The sequence below is a fragment of the Phodopus roborovskii genome, unplaced genomic scaffold, assembly GCF_943737965.1.
Source record: "Phodopus roborovskii unplaced genomic scaffold, PHOROB, whole genome shotgun sequence".
NCBI lineage: Eukaryota > Metazoa > Chordata > Mammalia > Rodentia > Cricetidae > Phodopus > Phodopus roborovskii.
The window spans coordinates 20,512,501-20,534,037 of NW_026126549.1; the positions used below are offsets into that span (position 1 = coordinate 20,512,501).

General features: G+C 44.6%; 1 protein-coding gene across 1 annotated transcript in view; it reads left to right on the top strand.

Annotated features, from left to right (window-relative positions):
• Pde6a (phosphodiesterase 6A) overlaps positions 1-21,537 on the top strand; it is a 64,940-nt gene that overhangs the window by 10,095 nt on the left and 33,308 nt on the right. The window contains exons 3-10 of the mRNA XM_051201025.1: positions 205-294; positions 1,034-1,174; positions 4,355-4,429; positions 12,477-12,541; positions 16,598-16,664; positions 19,687-19,734; positions 20,147-20,296; positions 20,741-20,884. Coding sequence (XP_051056982.1) covers positions 205-294; positions 1,034-1,174; positions 4,355-4,429; positions 12,477-12,541; positions 16,598-16,664; positions 19,687-19,734; positions 20,147-20,296; positions 20,741-20,884 — 780 coding nt within the window. The remainder of the gene's footprint in view (positions 1-204; positions 295-1,033; positions 1,175-4,354; positions 4,430-12,476; positions 12,542-16,597; positions 16,665-19,686; positions 19,735-20,146; positions 20,297-20,740; positions 20,885-21,537) is intronic.

Consider the following 21,537-nt stretch of genomic DNA (forward strand, 5'->3'; position numbering starts at 1 on the left):
TACCACTGGGACACCAAGTTCAATAAATACTAGCTATGTCTATTAATACAATCTCATTAATAAATCAACAAGCATGGCAAGTTTCCATTCACAGAGCCATTCATGGCTTATCTGTGCAAATTGCCTCTGTGCAGGTTTTAGTCAGACATTTGCTGGTGGTAGAAGTAGCCAGAGTTTGGACTCATATGCTTTTTAAATTTGTAGATTCTTCTCAAGTACCTCAACTTTGTGAATCTGATCATGAAGGTATTCCACTTGAGTTACCTGCACAACTGTGAGACTCGGCGTGGCCAGGTGAGTGACCTGAGCATGCCCTTCTACTGAAGTGTTAACGTGGTCAGGGCAACTGGTGGGAAGTGCCCTGTATCAGGAGGTGATGAATGCTCATAAAGTTGTATCTTGGAGTGGTTATACGTGGATTTGAATGCTTGCGCACTAACAAGCTGCCAGACCTTAAGCGAGGTGCTAAGCCTCTCTGATAACATGACTATGTAAGATGAGCATGGTGGTGTATCCTTGCCATCCTAGCAATCAGGAGGTGGAGGCAGGAAGATCAGAAGTTCAAGGTCAGCCTCCATGACATAGCCAATTTGAGGCCAGACTAGGCTACACAAGACCCTGTCAAAACAAGCAAACAAAACAAAACAAAACTCAGGGATAATTATACATCATTCTCAAAAGGATGTTATCAAAATAAGTAAGATAACCTATGTAGGGTTCTTATACTCAACTGCTTATTATTATTTTATTGTATGATTTTTGCAGTGGTAGGGATTAAACTCAAGACCTGTATTACTGACCTACATCCTTAAAACCTGTGCTTAATGTATTTTATTAATAACAAATGAGATTTAAAAAATGGAAAGAGTTGGACCCAATGCCTCAGTTTTCCCACCTATAATATGGGGTGAATGAGCCTGTTTCTCTAGGTTATTGTGAGAGTTAAATTGAATAAACTAGAAAACTTTGTGGAATTGGTATTTTTCTATCTAAGAAACTTCTACTCTGATTATTTTTTTTCAAATGTCTTCAGATATTGCTGTGGTCTGGAAGCAAAGTCTTTGAAGAGCTCACGGATATAGAGAGACAGTTCCACAAAGCCCTGTACACAGTCCGTGCTTTCCTTAACTGTGACAGATACTCCGTAGGCCTCTTAGACATGACCAAACAGAAGGTAAGAAAACTTCAAGGACAGGCCTTTCCAAGAGACACATGGTGAGTAAATGAAGTCTAGTCAAGAATTCAACTAGCACAGAACACAGCCTGAGTGAAACTGGGTATCTGTGAAAAGGGTTTTACATAAGCAGTGGTGGGGGGGCAGCTTGGTCAGTTATGTGCTTGCCTCGAAACTGTAAGGACCTGAGTTTGACCCCCGGACCTGATGTAAAAGGGGCGTGCCATACATAGCACAGGTGCAGAGGTCAGAGGACAACTTTTGGAAATCAGTTCGGTCCTTCCATCGAGGGATATAAATCGGAGTCATAGTGTAATCTAAGAAGCCAGTTTTTCTTGTGGCTAGTGACTTTTGTGACCTGTTTAAGAAGTCTTTTCCTAGCTTCCAAGATCAAAAGGGTATTTGCTTATGCCAAACATGTAAGTTTTATTTTTATGGATATTACATGTAGCTCTACCTATACCAAAAAATTTTAATGTATACTATGATGATACAAGATAAATATTACTATTCCATGTGGATACCCAATCAGCCAATTATCTCATCTGGAAGACTCACCCTTCCCCCACTGTTCTATGGAAAAGTCCACCTTTTCTCACAATCCCATTGGAAAGCCCATCTTTCCTTGGGTCAGTTTCTGGAATCGCTGTTCTGTTGCATTGATTTATTTCTCTACTATCCCACATAGTATTCAGGAATACTATGCCTGAATTTCCGTATGTATGGACAACATCTTGATATTCACTTGTGGAAAGATCTCTAGGTTTGGTGTTTTATGTTAAGAGTTCTTCACTGTGTCTTATATTTCTTGTACACTCTCCCTGTATTTTCCACCCTTTCATCCTTAGGGACTTTAAATTGAGTATTTCTTTTTCTCTATCTGCCATGCCCAGCAGAAACTAAGTTCTTGCTTGTCTTCTACAGGAATCATGAAGTTCTTCTAAAGCAGTGATTCTTCACCTTCCTAATGCTGTGGCCCTTTAATATATTTCCTCATGTTGTGGTGACCCAACCATAAAATTCTTTCTTTGCTACTTCATAACTCTGATTTTGCTGCTCTATGAACCATAATGTAATTGTTTTTGGAGATGAAGGCATGGCAAGGGGATCTCAACCCCTCCCCCCTACCCCATTCTAGGCCCTGAACTGTGCTGTATGTATCATAAACAAGTGGCAAACAAGACAAACAAAACTTGGGCCTCTAGTAGATGCCCAGTTCACATTCTCTCCCTGACCAGAATTTCTCTCTGTTGTCAGAAATCTAGAAAAAAGAGTCCAGCTAGACAAAAGGTCAAGGGTGCAGAGTCTGAACTTCATGTGAACTCCCTTCTGTTTGTCCTCTGGGTGACATTAGCATAAACAAACCATCAGGATAAGTATGCTAAAAGGAACAAGGCAGAGAGGGTGGCATCTACACACAGCAATGCAGGGCTAACAGATCACTGTTTGTCCCCAAGTATTAACAGCTCAGTGATCAGAGGGAGCGCTGGACCAGGAAGACCTTCTCTGCAGGCAGAGACTTTGACCTGACACAACCTTTATATCTCCATAGGCAAAGACCAGCAGCAGAGAAGCCACAGGAGGGAGCCTGGGCAGCCCTCGTGGGGTCTCCTCCTTTGAAAAGCCTTCTTTCTGCTTCTTTCTTCTTCTTCCTCTTTCTGCCTTCCTTTCTTGAGACAAGGTCTCTTGGATTCTTGGCCAATCTTGAACTTGCTATGTAGCCAAGGATAATATTGAACCCCTGATCTTCCATCTCTCCAATTAAGGGCTGGGATTCCAGGCAAGTGCATCTACACTCATGTTATTCAGTGCTGGGGTTCAAAGCCAGCGCTTTAGGCCTCTAGGCAAGCATTCTATCAGCTGAGTCCCATCCCCAACCATCTTTTATCTATCTTCCTCTGGGCCATGAAAAAAAGAAAGGCTTAAGATAAAATAAGTTCAGTAAGGGATGATTCATCACCCAGACAGGAAGCCGTCAAGAGCACTGCTCTACATGGGCAGTGAGCTCTTCTAGGGTTAACGGAATAAAGTACACAAACAACTTAATTGGCTACAGTCACACATTTGTCTGATTTAGGTGTGATCTAATCAGTTGACTGTGACTGACTAAATTTTAATTTTAGTCACCAGAGCTGGGGATGGAGTCCAGGGCCTTGAACATGCTAATCAAATGCTTTACTTCTGAGCTCCATCCCACTTCCAGCCCCAGCCTTTGTTTGTTACCATCCCACTTCCAGCCCCAGCCTTTGTTTGTTACCGAGGGACATGTGTTGGAGTTCAGGAGCCTGGTTACAAAGTCAGGCTCAGGTGCGTGCCCTGCTTATTGCGGTTAATAGCTTTTAAAGTCTTTCCTATTTTTTTCACAACGCTTTAACAGTTTAAAGCTGTGTTTCTGGAGTTGATAGTGGTGTTATGTGATGTATTTTGAGACCTCATGTTTCTTCCACTGCTTATGTCATGATGCCTTTCCGACTGGCGCAGACACATTTGCAACACGATTATTTGGTTGTGGCCTCATTGCTCTATTGTGTCTCCTCTGGATGCCGGATTGTTTTCCATAAAGACCTACTTTAAAAAAAAAAAAGTGTGTGTGTGTGTGTCTGTCTGTCTGTCTGTGTCTGTGTCTGTGTATGTTTCTCTGTATGTATGGGGGTGTGTGCACATGCCACCATATGTGGAGGCAGATGACATTTTTGGGTGTAGTCCTCTCCTGCCAGGTTGACTGAGATGAGGTCTCTTACTGTTTGCCATTGCATGAGACAGGCTGGAGAGCTTCTGGAAATCCTTCTGCCTCCACCTCCCAGTTTGCCTCGAGAGCATTGACATTACAGACATGTGCTCCTGTGCCCTGCTTTACCTGGGATCTAAGGGTTCAAACTCACATCCTCACATTGCAGGGCAAGCACTTTTACCTACTGAGCCATTCCCTCAGCCCCAAGACCTTATTTACCTAGTTAGTATCCTACAACACTGGGGACACCCCAACTCATCACCCATATTTTGGCTAATTAGACAGAGCCTGTTTTTCTATGTTTAGCAAGTATGATTATTCTCTGACTTTGCCCTTCCAGTCAAGCTCAGTTTTCAGTGATCTTTCTGCCTTCAAACTTCCGTGTTAAGCAACTCATATAGGCTGGATTTCTCTTTAAAAGTATATACTTATTACTTTTTTGCTCTTAGGAATTTTTTGATGTTTGGCCAGTTCTGATGGGTGAGGCTCCAGCCTACTCGGGTCCCAGAACTCCAGATGGAAGGGTAAGTTGTTTTGTTATCTTTTCCATATGCAAGGCTTGGCAGAGTCTGCTGAAGGATATTTATTTATCATCTGTATTTATCGTCACTATATTAGGCTGTCTCGCTTGTGTTATGGTAATTCTTCACAACTTTCCAACTCTGTCACTTGCAAACGTTTAAGTAATACCTTGCAGGAGTTTCCAAGGGACCTAGACAAGCAGGTGGGGCAGAAATTGATAAACAAATTCTGCAGATAAGAATGAGTTCAGAGATGTCACACTGCTGGCTCAGGTATCTTCCCAGCAGGAAGGAAGAACCAGTTTGGAACTAGAAAGAGGTTTCAGGTCTAATCCAGAATGTTCAAATTGGTAGCCAGAGCCCAGTTCCAACTACTTGATACACTTGCTAGCTGCCTGTATTTAAGTTCTTGTTTGCTTGTGCTTACAGAAAACTGAACTGGTTTAAAATGATAGTCAAAATTTCTCATGAGGGGTTCTCAGCTTCTTTTGAAAAGATTGAAGGGTGGGAGCTGGAAAGATGGCTCAGTGATTAGGAGCACTGACTGCTCTTCCAGAAGGCTCAGGTTCATTTCCCAATACTGGAAGACTTGGGTTTAATTCCCAGCACCCACATGGCAGTTTACAACTGTAATTCCAGTTCCAGGGGACCTGACACCCATGACAGAAATGTCGATGCACACAAAATAAAAATGAATTTTAAAATATTTTTTAAAAGAAGATGGAGGTCAGTTAGATGGGACCTTGCAACCCCACAGGATAGATTTGATTGGGGCTATGACCTGCGAATGCTGCCTTGCTCCAAAGAGGGAAGGGAAAAGAAAGTCCAGACCGACTGAATTTCTGATTCATTAGTGTGCTGCTGTTTGTGTGACTGGTTAGTTCGCTGTAGCGGCCCTCTCAGGTGGCGACTAAGTGGGCAGTGTGTACCTTCTGGAACACTACAAAGAAACGTAAGAGAAGCCCTGCCCAAACCCACAGATATCCCAAAGAATAGCCTTGACAAATACTGTGGGAAACAATGGGCTGGAGAGATGGCTCAGGGAGGGGTTAAGAGCACTGACTGCTCCTCCAGAAGACCCAGATTCAATTCCCAGCACCCATAAGACAGCTCACAACTGTCTAAATTCAATGCCAGGGGAGCCAACACCTTCACATACAGGCAAAACACCAGTGCACATCAAATAAAAAAAAAATAAATATTAAAAAAAAGAAAGAAAAAGAATGGGAAACAAACTACAACAATGAAAACCAGGCTCATTCCTATAATCCCAGCAAAGTGGAGGCTGAGACAGGAGGATCACTGCAAGATCAAGTCCACCCTGAGTTACATAGTGAATTCTAGGCCAGCCTAAACTATACTGAGAGACCCTGTCTCAAAACAAACAAAAACAAAATAGCAATGCAAGCTAAGCCTGATGGCTTAGATCTGTAATCTTAGGTATCTACATAAGAGGCTGAGGCAAGAGGATCATAAGTTCAAGGCTATCTGGGCTACAAAGAAAAACAAGGGCTGGAGGTATAGAATATTTAGATAGCATGTGTGAGGTCCTAGGTTCAAACCCTAGTATGAGAGAGAGAGAGAGAGAGAGGGAGAGAGACAGAAAGAGATAGATAGATAGAGAGAGAGACAGACAGACAGACAGAGAGAGAGGGTAAACACAATTGGTGAGCATCAGTTTATTTCTGGGGAAAAAGTGAATGCAGTTGGTCCCATTTTAACTGGACCTATTGAATCTGACATGCTGGAGCAGAAGTCATAACAAGGAGTGTTAGAGTTGGTTGATATATCCCATATTAGAGAATAATTCAAACAACCAAGTTATGTGCTGAAGCCTGCAGCTTAAAACTCATACCAGAGAAGAAATGAATAAACAACACTTGGGTGAAACCATCCAGGACCCAGGCAAGCACTATTTTGGAGTCAAAGATACACTGAAGGGTTGTAAATAGAGCCTGGAGAGATTCTAGAAATCTATAAAACTCTGGATATGTTGAGTGTTGTTCATCCCTGGGCCACAGAGGAGAAAAAAATTTTCCAGGGAACAAAACACAGATACATCTTATTTCACAGAGACCATTCACAGTATATTGTCCTTGAGCCTGCTCACCACCAAAGCCAAACCTAGAGGAAACACACACAGATGAGATTTGGGTCCAGACACAATTACAGGATTGGCCACCCTTGACTACATAAAGAAGGAAGGTGAGGGGCTAGTGAGATGGGTTAGTGGGAAAAGATGCCTGCGGCCAAGCCCTGATGACTAGAGTTTTATCTCCACTACTCATTCAGTGGAAGGAGAGAATATACCTCCATCAGGTTGTCCTCTGATGTTCTCTACACACACACACACACACACACACACACACACACACACACACACACACACACACTCACACCATAAGTAAGTAGTAATAAAACTGTTTTTTTTTGAGACAGGGTCTCTTTATGTAACTCTGAACGTCCTGGAACTCTCTGTGAGGACCAGGTTGACCTTGAGCTTGCAGAGATCTGTCTGTCTCTCTGCCTCCTGAGTGTTATGATGAAAGATATGGGACACTGCAACCCGCTCAAAACCTTTTTCTTTAATGAATGTGGGTGCAATGGGGAGACACCTGAGTGCTGACACCAGCTAATCATGAGGGCTTGGGTCATTTCCAGAGAAGCCCCCTTCATATTCTGTCTTGCTTGGGCAGGCCAGTCTGTCCTTGGGACTTAGGTCACTAGTGTCGTGCGGCAGGCACTGTAGTATAAAACCAGAGCTGGCCGGTTGCATCTCACTGTCTGCCAGTCATTGTACCTGAACTGTTTTGTTTCTGTGGTCATGTGGCTTGAACCCATGCATACTACAAGGCAAATGTTTTACCGCTTCCTTGGCCCTTTTGTATTTTTAAAAATATTGCCTTTATTTTGAGACAGATTGCATACGCTGGCCTTGAACTCACCCTTTTATCTTAGGAGCTACTTGAACCCGCAGTCCTCTTGCTTCAGACTTCCAAGTAGCTGGAATTTCGAACTTGCACCAGCAGGCTTGGCTGTCATTTATTCTTTTTAATGTTACTTTTATTTTCCCATTGGACAGTTGAGGAGATTAATATCAGAAAGGCCAGACTATCTGTACAAATTGAAAGCCAGGATGCTTTTCTCTCTGATGGCTGTCATCACAACATGCCTTCTCACGGTCCCTTTGCCTTCTTATATGACTCATGCTTTATTGGCCGAATTCAAATGCACTTTATAGTTACAGTGTTTAACTTTAACCCACTGTTCCCTCAACCCCAGGTCCAATGCCCTCTGACAGCCAACTATATTTTGTTTCATCTCCTTTAGAAAGTAAAATGGCATGTGTGTGTTTAAAGTATGAAAAAGTTGTACAGGCTAATTAAGCCTCATGGAAAAAAGCAAAACACCCTGTTTGTCTTCAAACTTCCATATTCCCAGGCCCCATTACTTGGCTACCACTGTGCCGGTGGCTCTTTCAAAGACCCTGGTGTCATGGTGTCTGCTGTTCAGCAGAAGGTAACAAAAGTACCCTTGATGGCTCTGGCTTGGTTTTCCAGGACCTGTGAGTCATGACTGTGGATTTGAGGGGCATACAACAGCTGCAGTGTGTAGAAAAAGCCGTGTTTTGCCTAACACACTGATTCTATTTTGCTGCTTTTTTTCCTGGAAGCAAATTGATTCACCAGTAGGCTTCAGGAGAAAGAAAAAATAAAAACCCAACATGCTAACCAAACCTGTTAGACATGATAGGAACTTTTCAGAAGTGTCCCATGGCAACTTCACATGGCCCTATACTGTCAGCTATGCTCACAGCAGTGGTGGCCACATGCTCACCCCTAGGCTCTACAACAGCCTGTGTTGCTCAGCTGGGATGTCTGAGCAACTTTTCTTCTCTTGTCTTTTTCATTTATTTATTTAAAAGTTGTTTTCATTGTATATACCAACCCCAGTTTCTCCTCCCTCCCTCCTTCCTACTCCCATCTCTCTAGCCTTCCCATCACCCCATCCACTCCTCAGAGGGAGTAAGGCCTTCCTTGGGGAGTCAGCATAGTCTGGCATACCAAGTTGAAGCAGGACCAAGCCCCTCCCCACTGAATTAAGTCTGAGCATGGCATTCCATAGGGAATGGGCTCCAAAAAGCCAGTTCATGCATCTCGAATAGGTCCTGGTCCCATTGCTAGGCTCCCCCCCCACACACATACAACATATCAAGCCACATAACTGTCACCCATGTCAGAGGACCTAGCTTGGTCCCACGCAGGTTCCCTAGCTGTCCATCCAGAGTCTGTGAGCTCCCACTAACTCAGGTCAGTTGTCTCTGTGGTTTTCCCCATCACGATCTTCATTACTCCCCTTGTTCATATGATCCCTCCTGTCTCTCTTCAACTGAACTCCGGGAGCTCAGCCCAGTGCTGTGGGTCATTGCATCTGCTTCCATCAGTTACTAGAAGGGTCTATGATGACAATTAGGGCAGACACTAATCTGATTAAAGGGGAAGGACCATTCAGGCACTCTCTCTGCTGTTGCTATGAGTCTTAGCTGGGGTCATCCTGTGGATTCCTGGGAATTTCTCTAGCACCAAGTTTCTCCCTAACCTCATAATGGCTCCCTCTATCAAGATATCTCTTTCATTGCTCTCCCTCTCCATCCCTCCCCAAACTCAGCCTTCTGAATCCCTTGTGTTCCCATTCCCCATCCCCTCCATTCTACCTCCCTCACAGTTTACCGGGGAGATCTTAATTATTTTCTCTTCCTGAAGCCCTCCATGTGTGTCCTTCATAGGTCTCCATTTTTACCTAGGTTTTCTGGGGTTGTGGATTGTAGCCTGGTTATCCTTTGCTTTACGTTCAATATTCACTTATGAGTGAGTACTACTGTGTTTGTCTTTCTGGGTCTGGGTTACCTTACTCAGAATGATTTTTTTTTCTATTTCCATCCCTACACTTGCAAATTTCATGATGTCATTCTTTTTTACAGATGAGCAATATTCCATTGTGTCTTACTCTATAGCCCAGGATAGCCCAGAACTTACTATGTAGCCCAGGCTGGCCTCAAACTTGTAATGACCCTCTTGTCTCTGTTTCCTCATTGTTGGGATTACAGGTGTGACCACTACAGTTAGCTGATCCAGAGTTTCTTAGTATAGCTCAGGTGGGCATGTAACTCACAGTCCTTACTTCAGCTTCTGAAAAATGTTAGGATTACTGTATTGACATGCAGTATTTCAACTTACAATGGGTTTGTGGGGCCGTAACCCACTGTGCATGGAGGAGATATGTGCTGTATTTGTTTAATCACTCTCCCAATGATAATTGTCAGGTGTGGTCTGCTCAAAGTTCTTCTATGTTGTAGAGAATAGTACCTTCAAACTGTGCCTTGCCCTGAGTGATTCCTTGTTATAAAACAGCACTAGGTTCCACTTTGAGTGCAAGTGCTGAGTAAGAATGACTTGGTCTGTCATTTATGCAAGTAAACAGCCACCATCTGTCCAGTACCAACCACAAGGCAGGCTGATGACTCCCTCTGAATGTATCATATTAAACAAGGAACATATGGAGATATGCATCAAAACTATATCAGAGCCCAGGCCACACATGTCTTTGATTCCAACACTCAGGCAGAGGCAGAGGACCAACCTGGTCTACATAGTGAGTTTCAGGGTATCCAAGTCTATAACAGTGAGACTCTGTCTCAAAAAGCCAAAACCAAAACAAAATTTATATATATACATATATATATATTTTTAAACAGACCTGTGAGCCCACTGGACACATGAAACTAATGAATGAATGAATGAATGAATGAATGAATGATGCAACTCTGTAGTTGGATCATAGAAAATAAGGGGCACCTAATTCTGGGTACTGCAGCATTCCCCAATCCTTTGTCAGACCATCCCGTTCATGAGACCCCCTTGTGTATGAGCCACAGATCAATAGGTACTGATGAGAGTTAATATTTGTATTTAAGATTGGATTGAAAAAACCCTGGGACTGCCAAAAGCCACAAATGCCAAGTGAAATCAATAGCAATTGGTGGATTTAAGCCATTGAAACTGACATTGTTGTTATTCAATAAATTCTGATGTCACAGAAGGACATAGGCATGTCAATCTACACTTCTGACATAACTTTCTCATGGAATAGGTTTGGAGTTGTTGCAAGGCCTTTTAAAGGGAAGTGACTGAGCTTTGTGAATGTGACAGGCATCCTTGAGAACAAATCTATAGGATGCATTGCCACACATGGAAATGCTCAGTCAGAGAATATGTGAATTTTGGTCCTAGAGACATCCTACTAACTGTCTACCTGCAACTGAAAATCCTAGGTAGGATAGGGTAGCAATAATTTTTTAAACCATAGGTAGAGTTTTAAGTCATAGGTAGGATGGTGTATCAATAAGATTTTTGTTGCTGCAGCAGATATTGAGACAAGAATGAAGTTTGTAGGCTGGAGAACTCCCATGCCCTCTGAGCTTGGCAGAGTTCTTTGTCTGTAGCCCCATTTCTTTGACTGGTGAAGAGTGACAAGCCTTCTGTAGCTTCTCTTTAAGATCTAGACTCCTGAGCCAGGTGATGGTGCATGCCTGGAATTCTAGCAATTGGGAAGTCAAGACAAGAAGATCAGAGGCTTAAGGTTAAGGTTAACCTTGGCTTCATATCAAGTTTGAGGCTGGCTAGAAAGGACTACATGAAACCTAACCAGCAGAGCTGATAAGATGGCTCAGCAGGTAATGGTACATGTCATGAAGATTGATGAGCTACCTGAGTTTGATCCCTGGGTCCTGCATCATGGGAAAAAAGAATCAGAGGCTATAAGTTGTCCTCTGGTCTCCCCACCTTTGCTATGATGTGTGCACAGGAGTCTACACACACATACCCACCCACATACCTACCTACCTACCTACCTACACACACACACACACACACACACACACACACACACACACTGGGCTGGAGAGATGGCTCAGTGGTTACTTCTTATGCGGCCATGATGGGGAGATAGGCAGAGGGAATGGGTTTGATGGCAGGACTACTATGCCTCAAAGGCATATAAGGTGGAAAGTGGTGGGGGAAGACACTGAACACCCTCTGATGGTCTTCTCACACCCACAGAGATTCACACACCTGCCAGTACAAATCTGTGTGTGTGTGTGTGTGTGCGCGCGCGCACACACACACACACACCAAACAAATTATCCAGACTCCAGGCTTCAGCTAATCACACTATTTTTGCAAACAAAACAAAGTCTAGTAGCTGAGGGAGAGATACAAGTGTGGAATTGATGCTTCTTAGTAAGTGCAGCTAAGTGTCTGTTTCAGTAGCAACTAGTTTGTAGGCTGGCAACAGCCCAGTGGTCATTGTCTGAGTAGCTGTGTCCCAGGCATTAGAGATAGAGATACTACAGTGTCATTTTATGCTTCTATCCCTAACTCATATAGTTAGAGGGTCTCTGAGCTAGAAATCAAGGGCTCAGGATGGCTCATTGCATTGTCTCACTATATAGTAGTCCTTCCTTCTTCTGCACCTCAGTTCTCATCTATGAGATAGTTGCTAAGTTGCCCATCACTCTTAGGCATACTAAGGATCTGATAAGGTAATAGAATTTTCCATGGGAAGCAAGAGGAATGGAGCCACATGCCAGCTGGTTCTATGAAGGTCTATGACCTCTTTGAGGGTCAGCTAAGAACAGTGCATGCTGGAAGGCAGCAGAGCTGACCTTAGAGGGAGCCAAGAGCAACTTGGTGCCCCTGAAAACCAGGAGCAGATGACAGTGAAGGACAGGGTATGGGTACCACGACTTAGGCATGGATAAATTTTGTGTGCTCTTTTCCCTGTTTAAAGAGAGAGAGAGAGAGAGAGAGAGAGAGAGAGAGAGAGAGAGAGAGAGGGAGAGAGAGGGAGGGAGGGAGGGGAGGAGGAAGGGAGGGAGGGATGGAGGGAGGAAAAGAAAAAGGAATAGAGAAGAAAGAATCACATGAGTTTTGTGAGGCACCTCTGTTGAAGCTCTACCATCACTCAGTGTGTAATTTACCTCTTTTGCCAGGAAATCAACTTTTACAAAGTCATTGACTACATCCTGCACGGCAAAGAAGACATCAAAGTAATCCCGTAAGTTTCATCTCCAGACATGGAAAACTTCAGGCATGTTTCCAACACCTTAATTCTGTGACTCCTGAAAGGAACTCTGATCAAACCCTGAACAGCCATGCCCTTGAGTGGAGGCAGAGAGAGCCAGGAGAGCGGTGAGAAACCATGGAGACTTACAAGGTGGTGGAACATGGACTATATTAGGAGAAGAGAAGCCATAACTCCTTCGGGAATAAGCTGTTTTAGTCAGCAGAATGTTCCAGAAAACTTATCTTCCAGAATCCCTCCCTGTACCAAGAGCCACGCCCTGAACTCTTCCTGGAGACAGGCTCATTTTCTCACCTTAATTGAAGGCTCCTTAAACTGAAGTAGGGGAGAGGACCACACTTTTAGTCACTGCCCCCTCCCCGAAAAGTCAGAAAGCTGAAGGGATTTGCTATGTGTTGCCCTTATCTCCAAACAGTGGAGGAAATGCTGACTCAGACGGGTCACCAGGCCAATCCTAAAATACGGCTCCATCACTCAGAGAAATAGTTCTCAGGTCTGTCTTTGTTAGTTGAGAATTCTGGTGCATTCCTGCTTGTATAAACACTGGTTCTGGGGATGACGAGATGGCTCAGTAGTTAAGAGCAGTGGCTGCTCTTCCATGGGATTCAGTCACAGCACCCACAAGGTCCATCTGTGACTCAAAGGGTACCAGACTCACATGGTGCACAGACATACATGCAGACAAAACCCCAATACATGTAAAAGGAATTAAAGTAACAGTTATTTGCCATATTCCCTTTCTCCCTCCCTCTTTTTCTCTTCTTTACTTTAAATAAATTCTCACTATCCCAGGTGGCCTCCAATTCATAATCCTCCTGCCTGGATGCTGGGATTACAGATGTGTAACCCCATGCCTGGATCTGAATTTTCCTGAGCATACATTTTTCCTTCTTTCCTTTTTTTTTTTTTTTTTTTTTTTTTTTTTTTTTTTTTTGAGACAGGGTTTCTCTGTTTCTCTGTGAAGCTTTGTAGACCAGGTTGGTGTCAAACTCCGCCTGCCTCTGCCTGTCGAGTGCTGGGATTACAGGTGTGCACCATTAATGCCCCGATCCTCTTTAGACTTTCAAATGTTCATTCTTCAAACACGCTGTCTCTCACATCCTTTTTTTTCTCCTTTTAAATTTTCTTTTATTTCTTTCTCCCCCACTATTAAAAACAGGGTCACATGTAGTCCAGGCTGACCTGGTATTTGCTATATAGCAGAAACCGGCCTTCAGCTCCTGATTCTTCTGCTTCGATCTCCCAAGTGCTGAGATGACAGGCATGAGCCACCACTCCAGCTTCTGCCCCCATTCCCAGCTCCACAATCAATAAACTCATTGTGTGTCTTTTACAGTAGCACAAGTCACATCTCTCTTTGGTGTTCTCTCTCTCTCTGTCTCTTGCATGTGTGTATGCACATGTGTGCATACATGTTCACATGATGTGAATGTATATACATATGTACATATGTAGAGGCTAGAGGTTGGTTCTGAGTGTCTTCTTGGTTTCTCATTTGAGCCCAGAGTTTACCAGTTTGCACTGGGGGTCCAGTCTCCACCTACCACTGCAGTCACAAGTGGGTCACTGCTAGCCAGTGCCTTACTCACGGAGACATCTCTCCAGCCCCCTCCCCAGTGCTTTATTAATTCAGCACACCTCACCAGGCTCAGATAACGGCCACCTTGCTCCTTCTACCTAATCCTTTCCTGTGTCACCTATCTTGGCTTTTTTTGAAAGCCTTCTGGTCTAAAGGTCTAAAGCAAACTTATTCTCATTTCCCAGTACCTACATTAAAACTGTAAATCCATTCTGAAAAACAAACAAACGAAAAAAACAAAATTCTGTTTCTAATACAAACTTCTGACTCAGCCAGGATAGGCTGGGCTACACTGTAGTATGACCTTGAGATTACGGACCCCACTACTCAACCACTGCCAACTGGGGTGTATGGTTGGGATCATCTTACAAGGATGGTCATCAGTCCTGGCACAAAGCAGATAAAACAGCCACCATTTGATCCTTGCAAGATTCACTAACCTTGACTCAGGAAAGATAAATCAACTAGAAATTCCAGTTAGATGACAAAGATTGCCTGGCTGGATAAGAAGAGACCTGTGTCTGTGGACAGCTGTACATGTGGCATACACTTAAACAGACAAATACACATACACATACATTTTAAAAGTCTTAAAATACAACATATCCATCTCCACCATATTCTACTGATCACACAGGCCAGCCATGATTCACTGTTGAAGAGGACTCTGTATCACTTTACACTAAGTCAAAAACATAAAGAGGTAGAAATTGCTGGGCCTACTACCTAGGACACTAGTTTATTATAAAGTGTGTAAAAAAAAGGCCATGTGTAAAATTAGATATTTACAACACAAGTAGCTGCCTCATATCAAGTCTACAAAGAAATCTAAGTCCATGCAAAAGGAGCATTACAGAAAAGTAAGAGAAAGACACAAATAAAAAGTCCACAAAGGCAACCCATACAACAAACACATTGATATAAGGAAGGCCACAGTGATGAGTGTTGGCAACCTCAGACCCTACCAGAAAGGCTATAATTCAAAAGTCTGAACACACTAGGCATTGGCAGGGACACAAAAGAAAGTGTAGCCTATCACTGATGGGGTATAAAATCGGTACAATTACTTTATAAATTGAAAATATATACATCTCACCACTCAGTATTTTGGAGGCATACACTCCGAAATACTGAGCTGAGCTAGTGGTGCTGTTTTACCTAATCTCAAATTGGGAAAGAAGCTAAGAGGTGACCAGCAACGTGTGGATGGATAAATTGTTCTACTGTGTGTGTTCAGAAAGGAAGCTGAACAGCACGGAAAAGAAGTCAAACAAAACAATAAGCATTGAATAATTCCTTCCAAATGACATTGAAAAACAGGCCAATCAGGTTAGAGAGTACAGGGGAGTAGATCCAGGTGGCAAAACACTGCAGAAAAGCAACATAATTATACTCAATGATGGTTCTTCCAGGTTGGGGGGAAGGCCAGGGTTGAGAGGGGCTGGGGCTTGCAAAGTGCTGACACTCCTGTTCTTGACTGGTGTGGGAGTTCTGAAATCTTCACTTTCAGGTGTGTGTGTGTGTGTGTGTGTGTGTGTGTGTGTGTGTGTGTGTTTGAGTGTGCACAGGCATGTACATTCTGAGGCCAAAGGAGGCCATCAAATGTCCCTCTCTGTCACAGTGTGTGATTCTCTTGAGGCTCTCTCTTTGAACCTCAAGCTAGGCTGGAGGCTAGCAAGCCCCAGCCATCCTCCTGTCTCCACACCCCTGCTCCTGCCCCTCCTCCCAGTGCTATGGTAACTGGTGTGTGCAACCACACTCAGCCTCTTACATGAGTTCTGGGGATCTGAACTCAGGTCCTCATGATTATGCTCAGGCATTCTCTCCCTTTGAGCTGTCTTTCCAGCCCGAAGGTCACTTTCTAATGAGTGAAGCTGATTGTTACGGGTTTTTCTGAACATGTATTTATTTATTTATTTATTTATTTTACAATAACCAACCAAAAGTTAAAAAGCCATGCGTCTCCTCATGTGATAAGGGCATTGCCAGGTGGTTTTGTCATTGTACCAGTACACAGTAAAGAGGCTCTGATATTACTGGGAGATACGTCTCATAGGACCACTCACACATGTGCAGCCCACTGTTGACTGAAGCACTGTTACACAGCCCAGGAGCTGTAGCGTTGCTTCTCCTAGAAATCAGTGTTAGAGTGTTAGCTGCGTGCTTAGTCCACGGCAGAAACTCACCGCCTCCCCACTCTACGGGGGGAGAGCAACAGGGCTTTTACTCCACTGTCAGAAACAACCAGTGAGATGAGTATTTGGATTGTTCAGCCTCACGGCTGAAATCGCAAAAATGTTCTATTCCTGGCTTTCTTGTCATTTGTGGATGTGCAGTAGATGGCTGGCCAAGCTTTGCGGCTGAGGCAGCTGCGGTGAGTGGAAGTGTGGGCTGGGGAGGAACAGGGCCTGACTTGAAAATCACTCTTGGTTTGTCGTTGGCCTTTACAGGAACCCACCTGCTGACCACTGGGCTCTAGTGAGCGGTCTCCCCACGTACGTGGCCCAAAACGGTCTGGTAAGTGACACAACTTGGAAAGGGAAGAGTTTGACTCAGTAGGACAGCGAACAGATCTTGAATCAAGCCAGTGAGGAAAATGAGGGCTCACGTTACTGTTTCAAGCCAGAGTTTCTTGTTTTTCTAGTTGACCCAACAGCCAGATCACAGAAAAATAAACAGATATTTGATATTTGGGGAAATTCTTACACAGAAAGGTGGACAGTGTCACTGACAATAAAAACTTGAGAAAATATGCCAGGGACAATGTCATGATTGGCTGATCTACCAGGATCCCCAGATACCAAGAACCAAACTCTTACACCAGACTTAATGGCCATTCCCAGCCGCCCCTCCTACCCACATACACATCAGAGCACCGGTTCCATCCTGCCATGCCTGTATGACAAATACCTGGCCAGGAACCTTAAGCAACTTCCAAATCACACCCTCCTCCCCCCGACCTATTTCCTCCAGCTAGGCCCTGCCTCCCTAAATATTGCCACCAGCTGGGACCAAGCTATCAACCCAAAAGTCCGTGGGAGACATTCCATATTTAGACCAGAAGAATGTCCCGCCCACTCAGGGTCAAGGGTGGAGTGATGTTGTGCTGTCTCCTATGTGCCAGAGCAGAGCAGGGCCATGTCTGGGCTCCATCACCACCTCCATCATTAGCTATGTGCTGTTTTGATCTATGGCAAAGCAGTCCGCCATGGTAAACAGGTGGCCAGAAAACCAAAAGGAGACAGGGAAATGAGGTGTGGGTTCCAATATTCCCTTCAAGGGCATGTTCCAGTAAGTAGAAGGGCACTTAATAGGCCCACTCACCTCTTAGCAGTTTCTACCACTTCCCAGCAGGGTCTCATTGGTGACCAAGCTTTTCACCCATGACCCCTTGGGAGCCCTGTGTATCCAGACTCTATGACATGCAGACCTGGTGTAGAGATTGGGAGCAACATGCTGTATGTGCTTAGAGTTACAAGGGTATCAATTAGGTCTGAGACAAAAGTACATTTCAAGGTGGCTTGAGAGGGAGGAAGGAGTCAAATCTAGTGGGCTTTGGATGCCACATTGAAGGCTGGGACTTTAATCCACAAGTGACTGGAGGCAGACTGGGAAGAATACAGTGAGTACAATTTAAGTAAGAGGTGACAAGAATTTCAAAGATGGGGGCAGGAGGTGTGGCTCAGGTATAGAGTGCTTGCCGGGCATGCTTGAAGCTCTGCACTTCATTAAACCGGTTGTGATGGTCCACTTCTGAAATTCTAGCCCCTAAGAGGTGGAGGCAAGAGGCTCAGAAGTTCAAGGTCATCCTTGGTCACTTAGTGAGTTTGCATCCAGCCTGAGCTAAAGGAGGCTCTCAAACAAATAAACAAAACCAATATCAATGAAGGCAGACAGATACAGGTACTGGCGATAATGCACAAGTTAAATGTGCTCATTTAATACAACTTCAACAGAATGAGATGCAGAGAAGAGGATACAGGGTCAGGTCTCACACTGAGAAGGCAAAGCTGGCAGGACTTAGTGATTAAGCCAGAGGACAGAGGATCGACAGGTCAGAGTGAGTCTCAAGCTTCCGGATGGGCTGGACATTGTGGCTGTTGAGCTGGTGTATCCAGTGATATGTCACTTTCAGCCAAGAAGTAAAGCTATCTCCCAGGAGCATCCCAGCAGGTGGATGAAGAGACAGTTCTGATACCATGGAGAGAGGAGTGCCAAGATAGAGAAGGGGAGTCTCGGGGTCAGACAGTACTGGAAACCACAGGTCCAGATTGAAGATCAAGAGAGAGTGCATCTGGCTCAATACCAGGAGATGCCAGGGTTTCAGTAGCAGGTAGAGAAAGAGGATTCTGGGAAGATCAAATAGGAGATTTCAACAATGTTTGGAGACCCAGGAAAGGCAGTGCCATGGTAACCAAGGAAGCAATGGGAGGGACCACATACACATAGTACAGGGATCTAATAAGAAAGAAGCAGGAGTTCCACTGCAGTGCAAGGCCCTTGGCAGCCCCAGGGAAAGCAGATTTGTTAGCAAAATGGAGGCAGAAGCCAGCAAGAAGGCAACTGAGAAGTGGTGGTCAACGAGAAGGTAGAGAATGTAAGAGAAAGGAGGAGAATGCTTGACTGAGTGGTTGCTATGGTGATTGTGTCAGCTGAAAGAAGCTTAGGAAAATTGTGGGAGAGATTGGAACATGCCCTGGGTTGAGGGAAACAGCCTTGGGAGAGGGCAACAAAGAGGAGGGAATAAGGGCATCCGATGGACATGGTCCTTGCAGAGGCTGGAAGGATGCTACAATGCATGGGCAGTACTTAGAAAGGAGCAGTGACAGCTCTCCCTCTGAAACCAGGCAGCCTACCTCTGCAATGGGCAGTCATGGCCCATGTGAGGACATTTTGAGAACTGAAAGAAGGCATCCATCTGCAGGTGAATTTCAGCACTCAAGCAGATGTCTTTGTGCAGTGTACTCACTACACAGCAGCACACAGCAGCCCCATTTTCAGTGCTCCAGAGGGATCAAATTGATTTAGTCTTCCAGAAAGAAATCCAGCAACATAGAATCAGAGTTTCTTAATCTACTTCACAGCCCAGGGAAAGAATTCCTTCCTGTCAAGCAAACAAAGAGAACTCTAATGTAACTGAGCCAGAGATATTTAGAGTAGCTTCGTGGAACATTCTGATAACCTCAGCCCTTAGGAGCCAGAGGAAGGTTGGTTCCAAATTCTGGGCCAGTCAGGACTATGTAATGAGATTGAATCCTCAAAAGCAAATAGATACTATGCAGTTATTAGTGATGATGTCTGTACACTTAGTGTTTCTAAAGCCTAGAAATGCCTTGAGAATGTAACAGAAGTAAACTCTACCAGGTGACGTTTTCTGTCTAGTACTCTCAGAGAGTTAGTAACCCTAAGCCATTTTTAATCTGTCCATCTGATGAGGGTCAGTGCCACCTTGGGCATGGACGAATTCTAAATAGTGACTAGGACTTGTAGGATCCTGTTCAACTCTGACCAGCTGCATTATTCCCCTCCCATTGTGCAGATCTGCAATATAATGAATGCACCTGCAGAGGACTTCTTTGCGTTCCAGGTAAGCCATTTTTACTTGTTCTCTTAGCCATGGGACTTTTTGTTTTCTTTCTCTGGAAATAGCATTAGAGTACACTAGGATCTAGGTGGATAAATTCTAAGATCTCTTTCAATTTTGGGACATGTGCATCTTTTCTGACCTTGCAAACTTTCTGACCTCAGGACCAGCGCTTAGGCTACTTCCTGTCTGGGATGTTTCTGATCCTGGCATCTACTATCGTAGAAATGGGAACCACAGTCCCTGGCATAGGAAGTTCAAAGTGTTTGCAGGCAGCTAAACCCACACAAGATCTGAGCTCTGTTCTCTCAGAACTGAGCCAGGCCATCCAGCTCCAGCCACTGCCCAGAGTCTATCCCAGCTGCCCCTACGACATGGAAGTGGTAGAGCCTGCAGCCTTGCCATTCTCTTGTAGAAAGAGCCTCTGGATGAGTCTGGATGGATGATTAAAAATGTGCTTTCTATGCCAATCGTCAACAAGAAGGAAGAGATCGTTGGTGTGGCCACGTTTTACAACCGCAAAGATGGGAAGCCCTTTGACGACATGGACGAAACCCTCATGGAGGTGTGGGATGCTGGGTGACCCTTGCCTGGTAGGGTTTGGAGTCCACCAGATTCAGGCTTGGCCTCCAGAGCTGTGTGGCAGGACCCTAGTTTGCTGCCTGACCACTGGGGAGAGGGATGGGATGGGACTCCAGATGAGCCTTGAGAGCCACTTTCTTCTCCATGCCCCTGCCTCACTGCCCCAATTCACTTTTGACAGTGGTTTCAGGTTCACATGAGAACGGATGAGAACGCACAGAGCTCCCATGTACTTCCGTTGTGACATTATTTTTTAAATAAATCATTTATAATGCATTTACATTCATTATTTTGCCACAGCCTGCCTGCCCCACACAGCTTTGTAAACCCACCTTGTAGCTGAGAAAACAGAGGTCTCAACGGTCTTGCCCTCAGTCACTGCCAGGACCCAGGCTGCCGCCTCCTCAAATTCTTTCCTTCCTTGCAGTCTTTGACTCAGTTCCTGGGCTGGTCAGTCTTGAACCCTGACACCTACGAGTCCATGAACAGACTTGAAAACAGGAAGGATATCTTCCAGGACATCGTAAAGTATCACGTGAAGTGTGACAATGAGGAAATCCAGAAGATCTTGGTGTGTAACACTCTTCACTTGTTTCCACTCTGGTAGAGTATGCCATGGACATGTGCCAGCCTGAGGCCAGGTGTGAAGCCTATGAGGCATAGTCTGGCATAAGTGGGTTCAGCCCTGCCTCTCTCATGTAGCACAGAGATGCAACAGTACTCAAAGCTGAACAGATGGCTAGGTGAGCACCAGAGAGTAGCCATTAATAACTGCCCGAGGAGCAGTGTCCCTTGCATGGTCACCTCTACCTTGGGGTGTGGCCCTGGCTTGGCAGCACTATAAACCCTACTTCCCCTTGGGCTCAAGACTGACTTGGCACTAGAGACAGGAGCACCCAATCTCAGGTCTTACTCTGGCAGGATGCTTTTATCTGGCAAACTCTCAGAGCCATTTCTCAAAGCCTAGCTTCTATATGGCTGTTCACTTAAAAGTCCCACACATAGAACAGAGTTTGGGGAGAAGAGTAGTAGTTCAGAGAGGGTAGGAAGCCTTCCCATAATTATAGCACATTGTAACTTAGGGATGAAGGTGAGGCTCAGCAGCAGAAAGTTTGCCTAGTATCTTGAGAGCCTGGGTTAGATTCTGAGTGTTGTACAAACTAAGCATGGTACAGCACAGCTGTAATCTGGCCCCTGAGAGATGGAGGGCCAAGAATTCAAAGT